General features: G+C 41.7%; 1 protein-coding gene across 1 annotated transcript in view; it reads right to left on the reverse strand.

Moving 5' to 3' along the window:
- Nucleotides 1-25,614, reverse strand: part of PDE11A (phosphodiesterase 11A) — a 374,013-nt gene that overhangs the window by 51,124 nt on the left and 297,275 nt on the right. Inside the window, exons 13-15 of the mRNA XM_034654788.1 lie at nucleotides 23,838-23,947; nucleotides 14,449-14,539; nucleotides 10,940-11,040 (exon numbers count right to left, since the gene is read on the reverse strand). Coding sequence (XP_034510679.1) covers nucleotides 10,940-11,040; nucleotides 14,449-14,539; nucleotides 23,838-23,947 — 302 coding nt within the window. The remainder of the gene's footprint in view (nucleotides 1-10,939; nucleotides 11,041-14,448; nucleotides 14,540-23,837; nucleotides 23,948-25,614) is intronic.

The following is a 25,614-nucleotide window of genomic DNA, read 5'->3' on the forward strand; positions in this document are numbered from 1 at the left end:
ACTATGACCTCGGAAGACCACAGGACTTTCTGCACACCATAGTTCTGTCAAGTTTAATCACTGGTGAAGCCATGTAATATCATACACCTGGTAATATGCTTGGTCACACAAATAGTCAAATAGATACTTTAAAGTTTAAAACAAAGTGCATTAAAATTTTTTTTAAGTTCCTGGAAAGTAACCATCTTGAAAGATCAGAAGATGGGGTTAATCATTTTCATAAGGCTGCAAAAAGGATTTGGAAGTAATGATATGCGAAGGTCACATCACAAATTTATTATGCATGCTTAATACATTTTAAAAGGTAAACAAATTACACATCAGACGTAGAGAATGTATCTCCCTCTTCACCACCCAGCCTAGAAATAAAGCTTTACCCACCTTGTCGAGGTCCCTGAGCAGCTGTGGTCTCTTGCTTCTGCCTCCCTCCCTCCCACCACAAGATGTCCATTTCCTAAATTTTGTATAAATCATCTTCACATAGATCCTTCTAATTTTACCAGGTAAATCATGCAAACTATTGCTCTGCGTATTTTAAAACTCTATAAATGGTATCANAAGGCCCCTGAGCGGCTGTGGTCTCTTGCTTCTGCCTCCCTCCCTCCCACCACAAGATGTCCATTTCCTAAATTTTGTATAAATCATCTTCACATAGATCCTTCTAATTTTACCAGGTAAATCATGCAAACTATTGCTCTGCGTATTTTAAAACTCTATAAATGGTATCATTGTTGTGTATGTATTCGTTAGCAACTCGCTTTTCCAGCTCAGTGTGAGATTTACCCACGTTGTTATATATAGTTCTAGGCCATTCCTTTTTACTGCTGTATGGTGATTCCATGTATCATTATACACTATTTATTTACTTACTTCCTGATGATGAAGGTTTAGATTATTTCCAGTTTGTTTTGCTCTTCTGTATTACATATAATGCTGCTATGAACATCCATGTATATGTCTCCTTGTGAATTTGTGTGCATTCTCTCTCTCTCTGCCTCTGTCTCTATGCACACACACACACACACACACACACGCATGNTTATTACATATAATGCTGCTATGAACATCCATGTATATGTCTCCTTGTGAATTTGTGTGCATTCTCTCTCTCTGCCTCTGTCTCTATGCACACACACACACACACACACGCATCCACACGCATATATACAATTACTGGGTCATAGAGTGATTTGTTTTCTATGTTTGAGTTTTCATTATAATTATAGACTGTTAGAGGCATATGGTACCTTTGAGAAACATCTACCGTTCCTCTCATTTTAGAGGTGAGGAAACTCAAGGTGAAGGAAGGTGAAGTGATTTTTCCAGGGTCGCATGGCAGTTATGGGCAGATCTCGGTAGATTCTAAGCCCCCAGCCTCCCAGTTCTGGCCTCTGAGATCGTCTTCGTAAGCCGTGAGTGGCATGAACCCCGGGGCCAGACAGCCCCGTGTGCTGAGGGAATATGCACAGCAGTGGCCCTGAAACGGCCTTGCAGGCTGCTCTACCTACAGGTGCCAAACACCGGGAACCTCGGCAGGCACCCGACAGGTGTTCCCATCAACAAGGGGATGCTCCACGGAAAAGCTGCAAATGGCCCAGGCCAAGTTGGTGGTTCGTGGCTCCACGCGGCGTCATTCTGACCTCCTCCTTAGTGATGATCACTACAAAGCAACAGTGTGATAGCCACTGTGCTCCTGAGAATGCGTTTGCCCTCACAGCTGCTCCTTTAAGCATCTATGTGTGTGTGTGTACAGATTATACAGACTCAACAGCATGAGCATACGTGAAACTGTTAAGACGTAAGAGCACTTTTAAAAATACAGGGCTCCTAAAAGGAGCACTGAAAAATCTACAGAGTTATCTAACACTCTCTGGATCCAGGCTCTTCTGTCATGAGGAACTGTATCATTAACTTCTCAAACAGATCACTGGGAACCTTGGTTTTCAAGGACAATGGCAAATACCTCGGCTAGTGAAAAGCAACATACTGGAAAATCTCATTTATAATCAGATATGTTTTTATTAGACTTTTATGCTGCTCTCCTGACATATGCTCCATTTAGAAAAATAGCAGTCTTTAAAAAAGCATCATTTGAACAGAACTGTTAAAATTACCCTCAAAAATAATTCTGAAGATTGGTTACCAGTCACCCGTCACTACACTAAAAATCTTTCTGGTTTGTAATCTATCTTGCAGAAGACACCTTTTATGTGTGAAGTGAGAAATCACCACTTCTGTGTATACGTTAATCCAACAATTTGGGGGGTAAATTTACATATTGCACATGTTCCTTATCTCTCTATTCATCTCACTGTTCCGAATCTACTAGAAGTCCATGAATGCTAGAAAGGTTTTACTGCCAAATTGACAAATCATCACTGTGATCCTCTGCAATGTCAGCCCCTGAATTATCAGGTAGCGGTGACAGGAGTGTGTGGGGGGGGAGGTGAGGGGGTGCAGGGTGGAGGAGATTTGTTCTTTTGTTATTCTTACAGCTCATTCAACAGGCAAATCATATGTCTGCGGTTGATTGCTAAATGTAGACTCTGGAGAGATTTCTGGAATTTGGGCATGAAAGCACTGCAGAGGAACAGAAAATTAATATGCAGATGTTAACTCTAGTAATTATGACTAAAGGAAAAAAAGTCATATATTTAATTTTGAAAGTGAATTTTCCCCCGGCTGTAGACTAGCACTGGTAACACAAAGGTCAGCTAAGAGCCTGAATGAAGTTACTTGTTGGAAGCTGGGCTTTTGTTGACATGAATAAAATTGGTGAATGCAAGAAATGGAAAGGCTAGAATGACTGAATGTTGAGAATGGCCGAAGACTGGACAACACAGGTCCTAAGAGTCGGTTCGGTCCAAGCACAGTCACCAGGCCAAGAGGTGGTGAAAGACATTGCTGGATGGCACGTGCCCTAGTTGCTCCTGCATTTACTTTGGTCGTAGCACTGCTCATGCTGTGGTCTTACTGGTTTTCTCTCTTCCCCATGGGCACAGAGCCCCTGAGGTAAGAGCTTACCTGCCTGTGCACCCCGAGGAACTAGCACAGTGCCTGGAGAAGTGCATCAAGAAGGCATCAATAAGTGCTAGTGGATGAATTTCTCATGTTTTATTCAGTTGCAATATCATGTGGATGGGGACATGCGCATGAATCTACGTAAAAGTGCTTTGAAGTGCATTAAGAGGTGCCAAAATATTGCTTCCCTCACCCTGCCATGGGGCCTGTTCTAACAATATCAGCAGGTTAATTCATTAGGCTCTGTTAAAATATAGGAATGGGTTAGGCCTTATAAGTCATTATACCTTACTTTGCATTCATTTATCCTTCTTCTTTCCAATATGGTGGCTAAGTTGAGTGCAGGCAACAGCAGAAGTTGAAAAAGCTAAGCAGAGTGGGCTCTTAATAAACATTTGTTGAGTGATGAATGAGTGAATATTCCCGTCTGCATAGCAGTAGAAACATTTGTTGAGTTCTTATTGTATTTAAAAAAATAAATTGTTCTAGATATTAATCTAATTTTAAAAGGATGGTCAAACTATAACTCCTTTAACAATCTAAGATAATTTAGTACATTTTGCTGTCATTATCAGATGCTTTTGAAAAATGTTACTTATTGCTGCCCCTTGGAAAGACAAAGACAAAGATACCATTAGACTGGGCATTTTCCATAATTGTTGATGAATGTTTGTAGAGCACAAAGGGAAATGGAAATTTTTCAGTTTGAAGATCCATCTGATTAATTTAGAGAGCCAGTTGGAAAAGCATTGAGCATCCAAATGGATTTATAAAATCTGAAGTATTGGATAATTCTCAGTTTCTATAGTGGCCTGAGGCAATGTGGCACAGATACGTGAGCACAGACAACTCGATGACATTGGGCAAATTACTTAACGCTCTCTAAGCCTATGTATCCTGATCTATAAGATGGGGATAATAATATCTACGTTGGAGGTTGATATGAGAATTCAATATCAAAAAGTTAATATTTTGAGAACTCATTACATCAGGCAGTGTGTCATGTTTTGGGTCTCCAAGAGTGCAGTGTCTGCACTCACAGGGCCGCCATGCTAGCCGTGATACAGGAAGCTATTGTAACGCTAGAATGGTGCTGGGCACAGAGCAGGAGCCTGCTGGGTGAGAGATTCAGTGCTATGTGATCACAGCTTTTGGGGATGGATGCTAAATGGCTACTGTCGACTGTCTTAAAGCTAAAGAATGGACAACTTCTGACGCCCCAGCTTAGCTCAAATGCCAACGAAGAGCCTCTGATTGCAATCTCAGCCCCACCAGACAGAGCTCCGGAGCAGCTCTAACCTGGAGACTCCACCCCACCTCCCTCCTCATGGTGGGCATGCAGTTAGTTGAATTGCTCTCTGCTGGCTACCTAGTGTGCTTAGAACAGGTCTCAGGCGTGGGCATACTCAAGTGACTGCTGCCCCTAAAGCCCGAGTGTTCCCAGGATTGGTTTCAGTTCCAACAGGTTCTAGAACTGCAGAGAGAATGCCACAGTCGTTAAAAAATAGTTTGGGGTCCAACTTCTTGGTTCAAATCTCAGCTTTACCACTTACCATTTTGGGCAATTTACTGAATGTCTCCAAACATCAGTTTCCATCATGTGTATCATGAGGTCAATAATGGTGCCTATTCTAACAGGACTGCTCTAAATATTAAATGGGATAATGTGTATATAAAGCTCCTAAGTCAGCATCAGGACATACAAGGTGTTGTTCTTATTAATAATCTTCTTTGTTGACTTACATGCAGACAAAGGACAGGGCATTTGTGACTTCTTTTGAAGTTTTAACACTTCTAATTTTGGGCCTATTCCTCTGCCTACCCACACTCCCAACAAGTGTCATCCTTTACAGTGTAACTTCTATTAAGTTTTCTGGCTGAATGATTTTTTTTCCTTATAAGGTACTTTAAATCATCAAAATTATCAAATTTAAATGATTTAAATTTATATTATTTAGATTATTGAAATCATAATTATTTAAATTACCAAATTATCTTTCAAAAAGGTAATCTCCTTTGGTCACCACAGGACCTTAAGGAATTGATATGGGTGATCTGCCTGTCCCCATGCTGCTGACAAGAAACCAAGGCAAAGAGAGATTAAGTGAGTGACTCCCTCAAAGTCGCATGGCTGGTTACCGACAGGGTACATCTAAGTCCTGCTTGAGATGCTGAAATTACTATTTAATTATCAAAGCCTTATTCACTGCAGAGACTCAGAAAAAGGCACGGAAATCAATTTCAGAAAATCACTCAGCAGAAACTGGAAAAATGCTTTCAGTGAGTTGGAAAATCAGACTAAAGAATTAACCCTCAGACTTGGGTTGTGAAGCTTAGAAATTCACACTAAGGTTTTTTGTTTGTTTGCTTTGTTTTTGTTTTTTAAAACTGTGAATTCTGCTTTCATCTATCACTTGCAGTATACAATCCTAAGGATGACCAAAGCCACTAGTAATTAAATTTACAAGTGTTTGTGGTTGTTTTTAAAGGGGTTCCACATTTCTAGGAACCTTATTTTCCTCTTTTGGCGCATGGCAGGAGATCTTGCCTGTGGGAGTGGGTCATAAACTCTCCAAAAGGTCCAAAAGAGCGTCTCCCTGCCTGCACTGGCCCTTTCTAGAGTGCTTTACCTTTCCTAGGGGAGGAAGGCAGTGACCTTCCTTTTTGGTGGACCTTGATAGTATCATGACTTTTTTTTTTTTTTAAGGAGGCTCCACGCCCAGCATGGAGCCCGATGTGGGGTTTGAACTCACAACCCCGAGATCAAGACCTGAGCTGAGATCATGAGTCAGAAGCTTAATGGACTGAGCCACCCAGGCGCCCCATGACTTTTGATTTGAGTAGCCAGGGCAAAAGATCCAGCAATACACCAGACCCTTAGAGAGTAGTTGTGCCAGGCCATCCGCACCCTCTTGGCCCATGTTTCTCCAGCCATTGCAGTGCCAAGCTCCTGCCCAGGCTGTGTGGTGCCTCACTTACTTTCTGCTGGTGGAGTGGGGAGGCTGCTCTGACTCCCTGTGTGGGATGCGGACCGCTGGAGGAATCTCCAGTGCTTGGGTGTGCATGTCCCGGAAGTCCCAAGTCCTGGGAGTTCACGCCCGCTGAACAACACTGGCTGATGGAGAATGGAGGCGAGTAGAAATTTTTGAGGTGCAGCATCCGGGACTTTTCAGACAGCCCCTGCAGGATCAAGCCTAGTTGATCACAGGGATGACCAACAAGGAAACGTGTCCTTACAATAGCTTTCCTAACTCCCATTTCATTGTCCTAGTCCCCCATTCTTATTCCTGATGTCACTTCCAAAACTACGTGAACTGTATGCAAGCCCTTGTCTCCAGCTCTGCTTTGGGAGAGGGCGCAGGGGACCCATGCTGGTTTCCAAAGTAAACTGTTTTATATACATCTGGGAAAGTCAATATTCCATATAGTGTATCTCCAACTCAAATGACAACTATTTCTCAACTCTTCCATTAGAGAAGGAATACGGTGATTGTGGAAAAAGCCCTGAAAGAGCAGGTGTGGCTTCCAGTTTAGCCACTAATTAGTTATGTGACCCAAGCTACACCATTTAACCTTTTTGAGCTTACTACCTGATCTACAAAACAAAGGAGATGAATTGGATTACATCACGTCTGACGTCCCTTCTAGTTCCACAATTGTATATTTGTGAAATAAAAGCATTTGGGTGGCAGTTTGTAGTGGCTGCTGTTCCCCTCATTAACCCTAGGGATTGTTTTGGCTAAAAATAATGGCAACACTTTAATACAACTTTAGACAAGCAAGTGAATCAGCCTCCTGAAGGTCTAGATTAGGGAATGAGCAGCTATTTGGAACCTCAGAAGACAATAATGCTGACAAAAAGAGAACAAGCTGGCTTCTTTGGGAGTCAGCAAACAGCAGGGGCTGCAGCATTAAGATAAGAACAGAGTAATGAGAAAACGAGTTGCAACCAACTTCCTTGGCTGTGTCCCAGCGGTCACTCAGTGATTCCACACATTCCTAACAGGCCTTGATAAATGCACTCCAACTGGGGAGATTTTTTTCTTCCTTAGAAGTTACTTGGAAACTTGGCTTGGGAAAATGCTTTGACTTTGAGAAAAATAACACGAAATCCTGCAAGTGTCAGAGACAGGAAATAAAAACATTGAAGGGATATAGGCCCCCGTGAATCCCAAATCAAGGAGCATCATTCCAGAAAAAACGGAAGATCAGGATAGCTAAGTCAACCATGAAGGCCATAAAACATGCAAAATAAATGGGCTATAAAGCAATGGGGTTGTAGATGTTGCCATTTATAAGACATACAAGGCATTTATAAGATGTAATAAGGCAGATAATATAGGTATTGTTATCTCCATTTTACACATGAAGAAAAGAGGCTCAGAGAGGTGAATAATTTGTCTAATGACACACAGCCAGGTGGTGGCAGAGCTGGAGTTTTTGTTTTTGAAATATATATTAAAAATTAATTAAATTTATATTTATCAAGGTAATACATGCACATAGTTAACAAAGGAAACAGTACTGTAAAGCACATAATGAAACAAAACAGTGTTTTCCATATTGCTGCCTTTTGTCCTTTGAGTGTATTTCCCAGTGCTTTCATTTCATGTTTTATTTTGGCTATAATATTCTAAATTTCAAGAACTTTTTCTTCTCCTGTGGTCACTCCTATTATTTTTTAAAGCATCCTATTCTTGTTTCATGGATGTAATATCTTAGTTGTCTAAGGATATTACCAATAGTTTTTGGGTTTTGTTTTCTTCTTCTCCCTGTTGCTCTGAATATCATTTTTTCCTATTTTCTTTAGCTTCGGTATTTCATATGGGAGGCTTTCACAAAATCTCCTGTGACCCCCAGTGTCTGTCTGTATGTAATAGTAAGGCACTGAAAGACTGAGCAGGAGCTGTATGTGTACGTCCCCCTCCACCCCAACATTACACGGGATGTATTTATACTAAAAATTATTCATTGTTTATATGAAATTCAAATTTAACTGGGTTCCTTGTACTTCTGTTTGCTAAATCTGACAACCCTGGGTATATGGTTTGTGAGCTCCTAGCTTCTGGGTGACTGGACGATGGGTTTTTAATACAGAGATTTGTTCCATTTCATTTCATTCCCTCTTCTGAGCTCTGTATCTCACTCCTACCTTATATTTTCATAGTTTCCTCAGTCCAGAGTCTGCTCTTTCATTTCTCCAGGGAATAAAACTTTAGTGTCTCCAGGGGTAGAGGAAAGGAAGCTAACTGGCTACTTTGGGGGAGGACTTTGTGAGTTCTGAGTATTCTATAAACTGGCTGGCTGTCAATCTCCTTGTCTTCCTTAAGCTTTGAGAGTCACATCCCCTTTTCATGGCACATTTTGTCTCTGGGTTCCAAACAAGCTCTTACAGGGCAAACTATCTTGCTTCTCAGAGCTGCTCTCCTCTGTAGGTCCTGCTTTTCACTTCTACTCTGCTAGATCAATTACCATTTGTTGGTCAGCCTTCCATTTTCCACTAATGTACTGACATCTCTTCTCAGTTGTAGTGTGCCCTCTCTTTCTCCTTGCAGATTTATGCCTTCATTTTTTTTTTAAAGATTTTATTTATCTATTTGACAGAGAGAGAGAGACAGCCAGCAAGAGAGGGAACACAAGCAGGGGGAGGGTGAGAGGAATAAGCAGGCTTCCAGCGGAGGAGCCTGATGTGGGCTCGATCCCAGAATGCCAGGATCATGCCCTGAGCCGAAGGCAGACGCTTTAACAACTGAGCCACCCAGGCGCCCCTATGCCTTCATTTTTCTTTTAAATTTATTTGGTGTCCTTTCAGTGGAGTTTCAGGAGAGAGAGTACATAGACACTTGGGCTCAATCTACCAGGTTTAATTAGAATCCCAGAATGCAATTTAAATCCAGACCAACATACCTCCAAACCCTTTACTCCTTCTACAATACCATGTACTACGTCATTCAGCAGAATACAACAATAAATACCTATGGCATAGATTGTTAGTTGTCTATGCTAACATCCCTTCTTCCTTCATTAATAATAGAACCCCTACTTTTTTAGAAGAGCACATGGCTACCCAGAATAAAGACTTCCTTTCCCAACCTTCCTTCAACCTAGGTATAGCCGAATGACTAAATTCTGACCAATGAAATGTAAGTGGAAGATGCAGAGCTTCTAGAAAACTCCCCTAAAAGATAGCCTGCATCACCTTTTGACCCCTTTTTCCCTTGTTCCTTCTTTCTTTCTGCTACTGAAATTTGGACATTATGACTGGAGCAGTGATTTTGGACATGGGTGGAAACCACGTACTGAAGGCAGCAGCTCGGAAAGTTAGAAGGAGCACTGGGTCCCTGATGACTTCATGTAGCTACATCATCAACCCCAGACGGAGGATCTCCAGATTTCTTTTACATGACAGAGAAGTAAGCCACTGTTAGTCTGGGGTTTCTGTCCCTTACAAGTGAATCTAATTCAAACTGACACAACGCCAAAGTGCAGTAAGATTTCAAACAGAGTAAAACGAGCTTCCTAGAAAAGGTAATGGAGGAGATGAACCTTAAGGGAAAGGTCAGCCAGGTGGGGAAGTGCAGGGACAGGATCTCATGCAGAAACAGTGTGATTAGGGCACAGGGTCACCTCATGAGATGTTTTCAAATAGTAATATGTAGACCAGTCTGGTTGGAGTAGACAAATCACGTAGGAGAGAAGTGGAAGATAAGAAGGAAAAAAGGCTGGGGACGATTATGGAGGGCCTTGAAACTTGAACAAAGTTTCGAGGTTGCTTTGAAAGCAATGAAGCCACTGAAGGTTTTTGAGATGGAAGCTGGAGACACATGATTACAGTGTGAGGGAGGGTTAGACTGAAGAATTCCAGAGCCTTCTACGTACCTATATAGGGTTATAAGTAGATGAGGCAAAGGGGACAAATCTGAGTAGAGAGAGAGGAACAAGGGTTCAAGAACTCATTCGTGGGAACAAGGAGAAAGGAAACCTACAAAGAACCCAGAAAAGGAGGGAGAAAGAGGCTGGATGTTGGGGAAGAAGGAGGGGTAGAAATTGACAGTGAGAAGTCTGTAAACCTTCAAAGGTCTCAACAAAGCTAGACAGTATCAGAAATGAGTAAAGGATATTGAATTCGAGGAGAAGGAAGTCTCTGGTGACCTCTGAAACAACAATTTTGATTGAATGTGAGGGGGCACATTGGTCTTCAAATAGGTTTTAGGAAAATAAAGGTACTAATGTGTTCCATTCATTTTAAAAGGTAGGCAGTAAAAGAAGGGTAAATTGAAAAGCAATTAAAGATCTCCATGGGATCAAGTGAAAGAATTTTTTTAGGAAGGGAAATGGGTCTTGAAGAGGAAACTGCATTTTGATGAAGGAAGAGACTTCCAGGCTGCCAAAATAGGTGGTACAGGATAGAGCAGATCTCAGAGGAAAGAAGAGCAGTGGAATTTCCAGCTTGAACTTTGGAGAAAAGGGGGACAGCTCTTCTGAGAAAGAGCTAGAGGAGAGGCAAGAAAGGAAGACTTGGATTTCAAGTCAACCCTTCAGCAACAAATCTTTCATTAGCATTATCAGTGCCATTAGGGATCTGACCAGAAATAATAGTCCAAAATAGCAGTCTTAGCCAGTCTCTAAAATAAAAATGGCCATCACCTAGCTTCAGAGTCAAAAGTCTCACACAAAGCTCATAAAATAGAAGAAAGCTATAAATCTCATGATGGTACCCCTGATTTTCTTGTCTTACAGATACCACCCTAACAAAGTTCATTTAGATGAGGGGAAAACAACAACAAAAAGTTTAGCTCATTTACACATTAATACCAGTGTTAGAATAACAGGCAACCCCCAATATGGACCTGAAAATTAATTACAGGATGAAATTTTAGATATCCATTTGTCAAATAGATCAAATGCCAATACCTACTCAAAGTACAACGTGAGGTCCGTTGCTAATATTGACTGCTTCAAAAGCTGCATAAGGTCACTATATTCCTTGGAGGACAAATTAGCAAAGATGTTGTGACCCTGTAATGAGAAAGTAAAAAGTCACAAAAGACAATCTTAAATCCGGGGTTGTTGATTACATGTGTTTCCTATATTAAAAAAAAAAAAGTATGGGCACACGATAAAACCATTTAAAACAATTTAATGAAATTTTGAGCAAATACAAACAGATTCTCTGGCAGACATGGCAAAGCCAGAATGTGCAGTCATTTTCAAGGGCTACCAAGGGGCACTTTATTATTCTTTATTAGACTTTATTAGTCCTAAATAACAAACTCTGAAAATGTTTAAACTTACTGTGGATCTGTTTGTGCCAACAACTCTGTTTGACTCTCACTTCCTGTGGAATTACTGAGTGTAGAAGTTGGCAAAACATTTGGGAATCTTTCTGACCCTAAAATGAACACTAGTTTCACTAATAAAGACTTAAGTGGGCATTTTGGAAGTGCCTGCTATGGCAACAAATGACTTCAAGGAGGGGGAAAAAACCTTAGACCAGTGGTTTTCAGTTGACGGTGATTTTGACAATGGGGACTTCTGGTGATGATTAGAGACCCTTTCGACTGTCACATTGCTTGGGCGTGCTGTTGGTGGGTAGAGGTCTGGGATGCTGCTAAGTCTCTTACCATGCACAGGAGAGCCCCCACAACAAAGATTTACCGGGCTCAGCATGGCAACACGGCTGAGTTTGAGACACCCTGTGTGAAATTGTGAGGCTACCTCCCAACGCACGTGTGGTAGATTAAGCTCAGTACGTAATCACCGAATGGCTAGAATGTATAAGAAATGGCTTTTGGCGTAGTTCTTGGGACTAGGACTTTTGCCTTGGGAAACATGCACCTGTATGTTCATACCTTTGGAAAGCACACTTCTTTTCATCAAAATTTGCTTTAGCTGCATGAGACAGTTCTGCCATGTTTTTATAAAGTGAAACAATCCTTGTGTAAAGTGACACTTCACTTAATTTGCCTTGAAAGGGACTTTTTCTTGATCAGGTTTTCTTAGTGTGAATTATGAACTCATAAACACGAGGCCCGGGAAACGAGGGGAGTTGTAGACCGGGGTTGAGAGCCAGGCGATGCTGCACAAGGAATGGGCAGAATGACCGCCTGAGAATAAACTATTTTCTACCAAGAGGTAAATTAATTCTTTCAGGGAGCCAGAATATCAATTAGCAAATTAGTTCTTCCCAGGGACCAGATGATAATCTCCTTCCCTGAGTTAATTTATCTCATTGGGTAAACCCTCCACTCCTTAAAGACTAGAGTATATTGGTTCCACCTGGGACCAGGTCCAATATTAATAATAATTTTCAAATGAACTCTTCCAGACCCTTAATTCAGCCATTAGGAAGAAGACAAATAACTGAAGGTAGGCCACACCATAATTCTGCTCAGCTTTCTTTGCCTGAGCCTTGCCCCACGGATCAATCATGCGCTGGTGTGCTGGGGGCCTGGGAGAAAGTGGGTGGAAGCTATGGAAAAGTCGTCACCTGGATTGAGACCCGTGTGTCTAGCATCTCCCAGTGAAAGAATTACAGCCTTTAGGAGTGAGTTACAGGAAAAACTACGTGGAGTTCAGGAAGAGACTCGGTCTGAATTTGAGGATCTCGATCATTTTGTGAGAGAGCAGTGCTTTACCAATTTTAAAGGACATAGAGTAACTGACACAATTTACAGCTAACAGTGATAGAGCCAGGCAGATAAGCTTTAATAAAAAAAAGTAGCTAATTTGCAATCAGAATATTGTTTATATGCAAATTGACCTTCTACAGTGCCTCAAGGGTTTGGCCCCTGAAAGATCTGTTTCCCTGAAATACTGCTTCTATTCCTTGTTTAGGGAGGAGTTACGGCATTGATGAAAAGAAAACCAAATGTGGAGGGAGAAAGGTCTGGAGCAACCTTCGGCAGGCTTCTGCCTCATTTGAAAAGGGACGGTGATAATGACCTCTGCATGCCGGCCTTTCTGAGGAGCAGGACAGAAGGACATGTGGGGGAAGCTCCAGGCCATGACCCACACACCAGTTGCTCAGGGCGTAGTTCCGTTTTTATTGCTCTGTGCTCTTCATAGAGAACCCTGGAGTGAAGGCCAGCTAATGTGTTCTGTTTGTATGAAGACGAATTCTGAGTTAGTGGGGTTTGTTTTTCCCAGGAAACAAACAAATGACCTTCCGGGAAAACCCTAACGCCCTGTTTACAATCCCTGCTATTAGGAAGGGGGCAGTTTCTGGGATCAGAGGTGTAAGCCCATCATATTGCCAGTACAGAAAAGACAGTCTGCACCCAAGCTCCTCCTAGCCCTCCCTCCCTCTTCCACAGCGCTCAGCTAAAACATGGCTTACATAGGAAAATTCCAGAGCTGCAGATGCTGGGATGCTGGTTTCTGTCAGGGTTACTGAGAGCCTAACCCTTGATGTTTCATTCCCAACTGAAAATACATCTCCCCCAGAGGATTTGCCCTTCCCCAGCCGCACTGGGTTCCGGAGCGCTGACTCTCCTTTATGGGGTCGAAGAAGGCTTTCGTGATATTGCAAAAGACATGCTTTCTCAATATAGGCTGGAGGAAAAAAACCTCCATATTTAATGATGCTATTCCAGCGAAGCAGGGCCTTAATGATGATAATAATAATAATTAATGGCACAGCTAGAGAACTGACAAATAATGGGGAACAGATGATCCCTTCTTGGCCTAAAAAAAAAAAAAAGTCTGTACGCCTGCAGAAAATTAAACAGATCCTGTCCTGGCAATTTAAAACTCAGATGCCTCAGCCAGAATCAGTTAGTGGTTTTCTTTTTCTCTGTGGAGAGCTAAAAGTACAAAAGTCCAACTATTTCCAACTCCTGCATTGCCACATGAAACAAAATAAGGCATATGGCTTTAGCCCTGGGTCTCAAGCTTAGCTGCAATTCTCACTTTCAGACTGCTCCCACCAGCAATTTGGGGTTCTTTCATCTTTTATAGCTTTTTCAATTGTTCTAATAAAGTGTAATTTTCTCGCCCTGTTTCTACTTCTACCGTCTTTTAAAATGGCTTTGGATTTCACAAAATGGGAATATTGTACCACTTGCTACTTGGATCAAGTCACTCTGTCAGTGGGCTTCTGTACTCTGGTGGGTGACAAGCTCTCTAAGCAGTCTCCTCTGCTAAGTGAATCTGAGAAGTCTTCTTACCAATAATGAAACCCAAATGAATCCGCTCTGGAAGACTTTGAGTAAGGTTCTTGGTCAAGCATCTGAAAGAATTTTTAAAAGCCACCAAGAAAAACAATCGTTTGGCCTAAAAAAAGTGTCCCCCTTCTCTGTCTCTACCTCTGCCTAAAAAAAGTGTCCCCCCTCTCTGTCTCTACCTCTGTCACTACAAAGAAAGAGGTAGCAAACATTGTTTTATTGGTTTTCTATCAAGGAGAGAAGCAGAATATTCGGTCTGTACCTCACTTTGCAGGATCATCACAGCGTGGTTGAAATGGTGATGCTCCAAGGTGGCGGAAGTTCCGTAGAGTTGGGCCAGGGCAGAGCCGCTCCTGAAAGAGAACAGAAGGGTGAGTGACCCGGGCCCTCCACCTGTCAACGATTTGCCCACACCAGCTCTTTGGCTCAAACTGCTTTTCCTGCTTTGGCAAAGGAACACAAGCACGTACATTCTCAGGAAACTGTGTAGTTCACTCACCCATGAAGGAAACATTTTGAAAACCTTCTATCTGTTAGGCTAGAGCCTGTGGATGATACAACAATAAATGAGAACGAGTCCGTGTTGCTAAGAAATTTACAGACTAGTAAGGAAGATGACATGTGGTCATATGGGAAAATAATGCACATAACACAAACACCCAGATACCTTAGAAAGGGTTCCAGGTCCAAGCCATCCATGCTGTGGGATGGTCTGAGGACAAAAGACATAATTTCTAGCTCAGGGGAATCAGGGCACACTTCATGAACTAAACCGTGTGTAGCTTCTGAGTGCGCACAACTAACTGTCTTATACTAAATGTATGCGACGCTCCAGGGGAAAGGCCCTAGGGAATATTCGGCAGAGCCCATTTAACTGCTTCACATGTATGGCTGACAAGCTTCCACTATGGTTTCCCAGCCCACAGTCCCATTATATCTATGGTAGAGCTCTGGAAATTTCCCTGGATTTGGAGTCAGACCTCAGCTCTTGGTAATAGCTTTGGACAATTAGTTGGGTGCTTTAAGATTCAGCTTCTTTGTTTCTAAAATTATGATAATGCTATCTACCTCCTGTTATTTATGAAAATAAGGTATTTGAAAGTGCCTGTATGGCATGTCATCATGTATGACATACAGTAGACTGCAGTCTATTAAATCAATGAAAACCCATATATATTTCCATTTAAGAAAAGAAAATGTTGATACTTGAAAAAATTATTTTGAATTATCTGTAAATTTTACTTAGGTAGAACAATTTAATTCTCAACAGCTTAGCAAAGTGTTCGTTGGAAATGTCCAAGTGTGTTCATTTTCCAGCTCCCGTGGATTAGCAATTAGAGCATCTGAAGAGCCCAGAGAGATCCAGAGAATCCTGTAGTTTAAAGGGCAGTCCTGGGACTCTAATGACCCATTCAGGTCCTTGTGTTCTTTCCTGCTCATTCCAGGGAGTTCGGGCATTAAAAGGGCAATTTAGCTTTTACTTAGAAACGTCGGAGATTGACAGCTCACAGTCTGTCCTGCTAATGAGAGGAGCAAGAACTGCATTTGTGTGCATTGTGAAGGATTTTGGTCATAAGCTGTCCTCCATCTCCACTGTGAAACAGCCCAAGATCACAGCCAGATCAGGAGCCCAGGGACCTGTGATCCTTGCAAAGACTCAGAGCTGACCACATGCTGGGGGAAGCGCAGGGTTCCATAGAGATTATAACGAATAGAGTTGGTAAGGAAGGAACCAGATTTTAACCCCGTGTCATTTCTTTATATCTTACCTTAATCCATACCATTTAATAAGTGAAAAATTGTTAGGCTAATCTTAGTAATCAGTGATTAATATTTAATCTTAGTTACTATTTTCTATCAGTTCATTTTTATGAAAATAGGTTTTTCAAAGTGTACACTGCCTTTGTTTTGGCTTTTGAAATTCGAGGATGTTTTATGCACATGTCACATCCAATTGCCTGGCATGGAACAGGTGCTTAAAAAATATTAGCTGCTTGGCTAATTAAGCGTACAGTGGTATGGCTAGAGATTATAGTTTGAATTGGAAAGTTGACAGTCATAAGTGTGTTAGCATATTTTGTGATAATGTCATTAATAATAAAAGCTATCATGAATTCCTACCTTTCATACACTAGGCAAAATATTAACAACTTAATATATTATTTCATCTAGTCCTGACAACAACCACAAAATAGGTGTTAGGGAACCAAGGCTCAGAAAAGTTACACAACTTTTCCAAGGTCACAAAGCTGGTAGGTACCAGTTCTGGACTGGAATCCAAGCTTGTAAGTTTCTTCTCATTGCATCATGAGAAAGATAACTTTCTCATTTCTGCAACTGAGACTCCATTTTTGCCAAGCTGGTTGTCATCAATGAAAGAAGATTTCAAAATTTAATGCAGAATTCTCCTTGTATAACTGCTAACCACAGGCTCAGATTCCTGGGATTTGTTTCTATTAACCAGCCACGCCAAGACGCACCTCACTTAGTGATGTGAATCCTGATAACGGTCATTGATACAAGCTAAGGTCACAATGCGAAATATCCTCTCTTCCTTTACCATGTTGGTTTAGCACACCTCACAAAAGCTAAACCATCTAGATGACCACAAATTACTTTATATTTTCTTTCTTCAGGGTCAGTGGGATGTTTCCTTCCTTAACTAGGGGACACCGTCTAACAAATATTCCAGTGTCTCCTACATTGCTCCTCTCCCTCTTCCCCAGATCCATAGGGCTTCTGAGTGCTGCATGCTTTCAGAAATCCCCTCGGGCGTTTGTGCAAATGCAGCCGTGTGACCGGCTGGGTATGAGCATCTTCAACAGCAGGCTTCGTCTTTGTTCCCTTTGTAATTCCATCTTACATTCTCCGGACTCTCACACAATACTGAGTTCATCACAAAAATATGTAGATTTTGCGACTGAAGCAGACTAAGGTTACAAAAGTGCAGAAAGACATTGTGATTCATTCGTTCATTCATCTATCATTCATTCACCCAACAAGTATTGATGACTCTCATAAAGCCAGGCTGCAGGCATGTGGAATACAAAGATATGTAAGACTTGGCTCTTGCCCTCAGGAAGCTCACACTCTCCTATAATTGTGTAGGAGACATTCTCTGATTAGACTTGCACTAATAATGCTCACCTTTCCGCAAGCAAGGTGCCGTCTTAGTGTTCAAAGAATAGAGCACGGGACTAAATCTACTTTCACTTTTCTACAGTAAAATCATATAAGCAAGAATGCTTCCATTTCCATATGGAGCCTTTGTTTACACTATTAGATTTGGGCTTTGTCAGTTTTTCTAAGACCGCAAAACCCCTTGGTGATTTTTCTCTCCGGCCAGCTCTCACTGAGGATGTTGCCTATCCTGCCATTACATACATACACGCGTATGGGCAGAAATGAAAAAGGTCCCATGGTCAAATGTATTTGGAAAATGCTTGGTTCAGAAGTTAAAACTGTTTTTTATTGTAGGATTTCCCAATGGTACCGATATGTGAAAATACTTTGTGATTTGGCAGGTGGGGAACTCTCCATAAAACCATTTTTTAAGAGGCCATGTCTTTCATGTAATATACTTTGTGTAAAGGTATACTTCCAGTTTTTCATGTAAAATATGAAAAAGATACTTAAACTGCATATGGAAAAAATGAACTTTAATACCAGCCCTCATTTTAATTGTCTGTGTTAAGTTATACCCATCATATAAGAGCTTTGGGGCACACCCACTGGAATTACAAAAATACTACATATCCAAACTATGGAGCTGTATATAGCTGTATATAGCTCCAAATTGTGGATATCCATATTATATATCCAAATTCCATAAGCACGGGAATATTCATACCTGTGATTATTCATGATGCTCATTATTGATTAGGTCATCTGGACATACTAAAGTTTTTCATTGTTGGATAGGCAACACACCAAGGAGAGACTTATTAAAAAGAGAAGTCGAAGTGAAAATTCTTTCCCTACAGGCATTCAGCACTTTGCACAGGGAGCAAAAAAATAAACGTGCAAAAACGTGCATAAGTTTGCTAGATGTGCGTATTCTTTGGAAGAGGGATGTAATGGAAGTGTGTGGCCGTGGCTTATGGGAAAGTTTTAAAAGGAAAACTATGAAAGGTAATTAGGAAATTGAGAATTGCTGGGAGGTGGTGAGGAATGGGATTAGGCTGTCACGGCAGATTAATGTGCCCCAGGATTTCACTTCTGGGACCTGGCCGAAAGCGACAAGATGGGTTTTCATTCCCAATAAATGAGTATAAGAGATTATGCTAGAAATGAATAGAAGAAGTCTCCTAGGAGAATATACTACAAAGCTGCTTGGTACTGATATTTAATCATCGGGGGCAGCTGTAATGGAGAGGGGGATGAGTGGGAAATGCGGTCCCCGGAGAAAACAGGAGAGAGGTGTTCACAGAGCACTTGCCAAGCGTGGTGGGATGGTGGCCCTCTCTAGCTATTGATCATTCACTGCACGTGCTCCAATACTTAAAAATTAAGAATAAAATATGAAAATGCAAAGGTTCACTCATCAGAAAGGCTAAGAGAATAAATCATATTATGCTATAACTAAAGTCACAACTTTTTATTGTAGAGGCATTTTGCATTTTATATAGTAATTTGTCCCTTGCTAAATGTCTCCTGTTTCTTTATAGCCTTATATATGAATAAAAGGTACTGTATGCTTTGCCACATAATAATTGGTGCATTTAAATCCCATTTCCACATCCCTTGAAAGGTTGGAATTATACTGTGACTACTTTAAGGGAAGGGACTGTTTGTTATACTTCTTTACATCTCCCGCAATGCCTAGCACAGAGCCTTGCACAAAAAAGCACTCAATTATTGTGGAATAACAAAGGAAATACGGATTAGATTTCTTCTTAGGGCTTTTCTAAACAATGTCACACTTAACTGAATAAGTCTTATTCTAATCAATAAAAAGATAATCCCTTCCCCATGATGTAAAAAGTTCTCTTTCAGTATTCACTGTTGAAGGAAATTTTAACTGAGGTTGGCTGGTGATGGCATTTGGCATCCAAAGTTCAAAAGTGACTCTCTTAGTTAGAGGCAGGGCTGATGGACATCCCGGGCGCTGGTAAATTGTGTACCAGATTAACTGTCTCGAGGAAACACGTCAGACTATCTTGGAACAGGTAGATTTGATCATGTGGCATGAGGATGCAAAAAACCCCCACTGAATTCTAATATCATCAACTTAATATCTATCTCATATGTTGAAAGTTGTTTAATCTTACACCAGTCACTTGAGATTGGGGACCTTAGTTTCCATTTTTGTAAAATTAAGGTATTGAAAAAAAATATGACTACCAAGGTCTAGTAGTCAGTTCTATGATTTTTTTATGGCTCTGCATCTTGATTTGCTGGATTTCAAAATATATTTTAGTTTTCCAGAGCTCACATATACGGCAAGGCAGCCAATAAACTGGAAGCTCAAAGGTCCCAAATAAATATTACGAAGTCATGAAAGAGAGTTTGATGCAGTGGTTAAAGAATGGCTTTTGGAATCAGATAGCCTGGGTCTGAATACCATTCTGCCACATCCAGGATGTATGAATTTGGGCAAATTAATTACTTTTGTGAGGCTCAGGCCCTCCTTGTTAAATGGAGACAAAAATATCTACCCTATAGGTATGTTGATGAGCACTGGAGGTAGGAAAAAACAAATTGTAGTTCTTCTCTTGGTCTCTGGGACTGTTAGCTGCAAAGAACAATTAGAAGCAGCTTCACTAAGGAGAAGGTTGATTAAAGGATAAAAGGAACTGGGATGGAGCCCAATTACCACAAGTGTGGCTGAGTTTCCTGGAAAGGGAGGAGAGATGTGGAAAGCAGGGATCAAGTCTGCTTTTTCTCTTTCTCTAAGGTTGTACAATCTCTTCTTTCTGTTTCTCTCTGAATATCTACTTTCTTCTCTTCTCTCTGCAGATTCCCTTTTTGTTTCTCTTATCTACTTGAGGTGGTCATCATGGCTTTTCCAGAATGGCAGCCTACAGCTCCCAAGTCTCTGTGGATCTGCAGCTTGCTTGGATCTCAACAGCTGACTGAGTCAATATCATGGTAATCCAATTCCAAATTCCTGGCAGATAAAATATGTTTAGCTGGGTTCTAATTATAGGTGTCTATTCTTGGTCCAAAGAGCTGGGAGGTCAAATAGCAAGAAGGGCCATCAGTCTCAGTGTGATACACAGGCTTTCTCTGTGTATCACAGAGGGGACATTGGTATCTGAGCCCAAGTATTGTGCGCTTGACTCTTAAAAAGAACCCACAAGGTTCTCAGTCTTGTTTTATGAACATAATTCTAATACATTTATCTCTTCTTTATGCATAAGTGGCAGAATGGTAGGGGGCTGGAGAGAGGGTGCTAAAGGAAGATACACTGACAATGACGCCATTGACCTAAGCGAGAGAGGCATCCTAAAAAATAATGAAATGCAGACACAGGAATTCAAACATAAGGAATTGTCAGACCATATAATGAAAGTATACTCAGTTTACACTTCAGTAGGCCCCAGGGATACTATTGTCTTTAGTGCAACATTAAACCTATGTGTATAAAAACTATGTTTTATAATAATCTATAAAAGATTATACTTGTTTGAGAAATCAGGAAACTTTATTGAAAAGCTATATTAAAATATTTAAATAAGTTAGAATAAAATCTCATCCATTTATCCATTCATCATTCATTCATTCACTCATCAAACATTCCTTGTGTGTTTCTTACACTCCTGGTACTTGTTATGCATCACAGTTACTCAAGAAGAAGGAAAAACACAGTGGTAAATCAGCAATTAAAATGTAGTGAGATGCATACTTTTGAAAAAGCAGAGGGCATTATGTGGGCACAAAAAATTGCAAAGGGGATGGTACCTCAGTGATAAAACCCAGAGGGTGATGTTTTCAGATGAGTTTTGGGGAAAGGAGAAGGGCATTCCAGGCAAGGGAAGCAGCATACAGGGGAGCAGAGAGAGGTGACTAACCAGACCCCCCTTGAGCACTCCAATAGCCCCTGTGTCTGGAACACTGATGTGCTGATGGGGATGGGGGGGAAGTGGGGGTGCTGGGCCAGGAAAATGGGCAGTAACCCAATTGAAGAGGACCTTCAGGGGTAAACTAAGCAATTTGAATATTATCCTGAAAGTCACAGGAGGCCAGTGAATGTCTTTTAAGGAGGAGAGTGATCTAGTCAGGTTTGTGAATTACAAAGATTATTCTGGAGTGTCAGGGAGGGGGAAGACCAGAGAAAGGAAGTTGGGCTGGTTATTGTAGCAATCCAGGACAGACTCGAAGAAGAAGCAGTTACAGTAAGAATGCAGAGATGTGGACTTTGAGGGGTGCTAAGAAAAAGACCTGGGTGCCCTGTGGATTTCTGGTGCTGCCATTCACTGGGATAGAAGAAAAGGGAGAGGGAAAGACATTCTGAGGAGTGTGGGGGACTCCCAATAGGAAGAGTGTTCTCAGAAGGAGGGGGTGGCAAACTGCGCCTGAGGGCAAGAAGGGCCAAGAAAGAAGGACGGAAAGAGTGTCCATCAGCTTTGAGAAAAGGGGCCATTGGCGGCCTCCCCTGGTAAGGCAGCATTGGAAGCCATGTGGAAGGTGGGGGCTGAGGAAGTGAAGACAATGTACAGACAACTCTCCAAGAAGACTGACTGGAAAGGAAGGAAGAGAAAGAGAACGGAAGCTGGAGGGAGAAGTGGGGTTGAGGTGGGCTTCTCCAAGATGGGGGAGAATCATTCATATTAACAGGATGCTGAGCACAAGTAGGAAGCGGAAGGAGGCACAAGGCAGAGAGAGGAAGATTAATGGACTGGGGTCCTGCAGGAGGGGGCAAGGAAGGCACCCAAAGCTGAGGTGGAAGGATTAGCCTCAGACAGGAGGCAGCACAGCCTTTGGCTGAGATAGGAGGAAAGGATGAAAGGTTGGGGCCAGACAGATAAGTTTCTACATGGCAGGGGAGGAAATTGAGGGAGTGCTCAATTGATGGCCTCAATTTTCTCGGTGAAGGAGGAGGCAAGGTGATCTGCCGAGTGGTGCGGGGGTGGTGGTAGACAAGAGGTGGTTTAGGAGGGAAAATAGTTTGGTACACATAACTTCTAAGAGCAATGGGGGATAGAGCTGGCTAGGGACACAGAAAGATCAGTGGGGAATACACAGCTGTCAGCTGAGTTGGGACAATATGTATCTGGTATGTCTCAGACTCTCGCAACTGTCACATTTTCTCTTTTAAACGTCTAGGTAGAGGAGCAAGAAATTGAATTGTTTGATTGAAGTGGGGCTGAGTTTTTGCAGAATAGGTGTCACAGAAGGTTAAGAGGGTCAAGAAATCGTAGGATGTTGGGGCGCCTGGGTGGCACAGTGGTTGGCGTCTGCCTTCGGCTCAGGGCGTGATCCCGGCGTTATGGGATCGAGCCCCACATCAGGCTCTTCCGCTATGAGCCTGCTTCTTCCTCTCCCACTCCCCCTGCTTGTGTTCCCTCTCTCTCTGGCTGTCTCTATCTCTGTCAAATAAATAAATAAAATCTTTAAAAAAAAAATCGTAGGATGTTGAGAAGAAAGGGTCGAAGTGATGGTCTATAATAGGATCCAAGATGCATAGAGAAGTGTATAAGATAAAAATTCATTAGCTCGATTAGGAGGAAATGCAAGGTACCAGGACTCCAATGCCTCAAACGGTAGATGTTTGGGGAACAAAGTGAGTGGTGTGCTGTTGACACACGATGGGCTGTTGACATTCAGATTGTGGAGGTAGAACTGTCTGGGGGCTTTGAAATCAGTCATCTGACAGTGATCTTACTTCTTTGTTGAAGCCTTCCTTAACTTCTCCATCCACAGATTTTTTGCTCCAGAGTCTGAACTCACATATCATTTTGTTTGCAAACAGAAAGTAAAAAGAGCATTGAAACTGGACCCTCAATCTGAATTGGGAGATTGGGGTTTCGGTCTTATTTCCAACACCCATACATTCTACTGCCTTGGCCACAGCGTGAGCCACCAAGCAATGGTTATCTTGACCAGTCCAGCTTGCTTAGGGGCAGATTATTCTGTCTGTGTACATTATGTTCTCACACGTCCTCAGTCCTGATGCAATCCTTTGTTTCCCACCTTTCTGTGGGAGGAGGGATGAGAGCAGCAGAGCCCGTATTCCTCACATCGCTTTACTTCACTGCAGTTTATACAATACCCACCATTAAAGAATATGCAAGAGATTCTATTGGGCGAAGAAAGATATTTTGCTTCATAAAATTTCCTAAGACCACTTTTATTTTAATAGTCTTAAAACCCAATTTTGAAAGTAGCAAGTCTAAGACGCTTATAATGTCATGAAGGCAAATACTCTGGGAGAAAAAAAAAACAGGCCCTTTAAAATCTGAGCTTTGTTATCTGACTGAGGTCAACAGAGACAGACCAAATCAACAAGCATGACATGAAGGGCAAATTTGCAATTAAAAGAAGAATAGGGAATTATAAAGATGGATGAGCTGCATGACATGCACACCCAAGCCTGCATGGCCTTGGCCTTGGATGCCAGAAATTAATGCTTTACTCTTTAGCACTCATCACCTTTGGCTCTGAGCAGAAAGGCAAATGCATTAAAATAACAACAGTTAGAACACTTACTTAGCTTGGAAGGCATTGTTGGTTCCCCTGTGGTCTAGGTCATGACACAGGCATCCCACAATCACTGCTAAAATTTCCACCTCGGTCAGAATCTCTTGAAACCCTGCGGTCTGGGAAGAAGGGAAAATGGCAACAGTCACTAGTCGGGGCAAGGAGGATGGATAAGGTTCGTTCGCCAAGCAACAATCAGCTCTGTTTTCATACTCAGATCATTTAAGGAAGTGATTGACTGCCACCCCCTTCGATGACAGTCAGTTGGGTGGTCAGTTGCACAGCCTAAGGTCCCCACAGTGATGAATTAGCTGGCTGTCATGGTGGCCCACCCTGGCATACCAGAACAAAGTTCAGACTGTTTTGTTCCCTTTTTAGAGAGGAGGCTGCACTATCCCGACACAGTGACAGTTTGGCAGCAGCCCAGAGCAAAATGTGTTTTGTGATTCTACATTGCAATGATGAACATCTAGTGGCACAAGGAGAAGAGAGGCCTGTGAATTGAGAAGTGAATGCTATACCCACCAGTGGCCACCCAAGTGAAGGCAGCAAAAGAAAACACCTTTCATATATACATGGCATTATACATGTCAAATATACATGGTATATTAAAAGAAGCAACTTAGAGGTACTCAAATTACTACATGATCATATTCGAGAAGTTATCTTGTGACTACCTTAATTCATATTAGCTTGGAGGAGAGATTTAATGTATACTGATAATAAGGCAGGGTACTTCTTGAAAACTAGGATTTGGCAGAGGATTGGGCAATGCAGATTGAGGACCAGGTGGAGTATTATTGCATGGAATCCTTTTTTTATTAGCCTCTGGGAGCATGCTCGCGGAATGCATAAACTGGGTGTGAGATCTTTGGGGAGCAGTGTGATGTAATTACAGAACCAAGGTTCATTGGTTCCCACTGTCCTTCGGTTAGTTTAGAAGAGGAAGTGATCCAGCCAAGGAAACAGTCAAAAAAACTAAGAGGCAGCCCACGGAATGGGAGAATATATTTGCAAATGATACTACAGAAAAGACTGGTATCCAAGATCTACAAAGAACTTCTCAAACTCAATATGCGAGAAACAAATAAACAAATCATAAAATGGGCAGAAGATATGAACAGACACTTTTCCAATGAAGACATACAAATGGCTAACAGACACATGAAAAAATGTTCAAAATCATTAGCCATCAGGGAAATTCAAATCAAAACCACACTAAGATAACACCTTACACCACTTAGAGTGGCAAAAAGTGACAAGGCAAGAAACAACAATTGTTGGAGAGGATGTGGAGAAAGGGGATCCCTCCTACATTGTTGGTGGGAATGCAAGTTGGTACAGCCACTCTCAAAAACAGTGTGGAGGTCCCTTAAAAAGTTAAAAATTGAGCTACTCTATGACCCAGCCATTGCACTGCTGGGTGTTTACCCCAAAGATACAGACGTAGTGAAGAGAAGGGCCATATGCACCCCAATGTTCATAGCAGCATTGTCCACAATAGCTAAATCGTGGAAGGAGCCGAGATGCCCTTCAACAGATGATTGGATTAAGAAGCTGTGGTCCATATATACAATGGAATATTACTCAGCTATCAAAAAGAGCGATTTCTCAACATTTGCTGCAACATGTATGGCACTGGAGGAGATAACGCTGTGAAAGAAGTCAAGCAGAGAAAGACAATTATCATATGGTTTCTCTCATCTATGGAACATAAGAACAAGGAAGATCAGTAGGAGAAGAAAGAGATAAAGAAAGGGGGGGGTAATCAGAAGGGGGAATGAAA

This window comes from Ailuropoda melanoleuca, chromosome 2, assembly GCF_002007445.2.
Source record: "Ailuropoda melanoleuca isolate Jingjing chromosome 2, ASM200744v2, whole genome shotgun sequence".
NCBI classification, from domain to species: domain Eukaryota; kingdom Metazoa; phylum Chordata; class Mammalia; order Carnivora; family Ursidae; genus Ailuropoda; species Ailuropoda melanoleuca.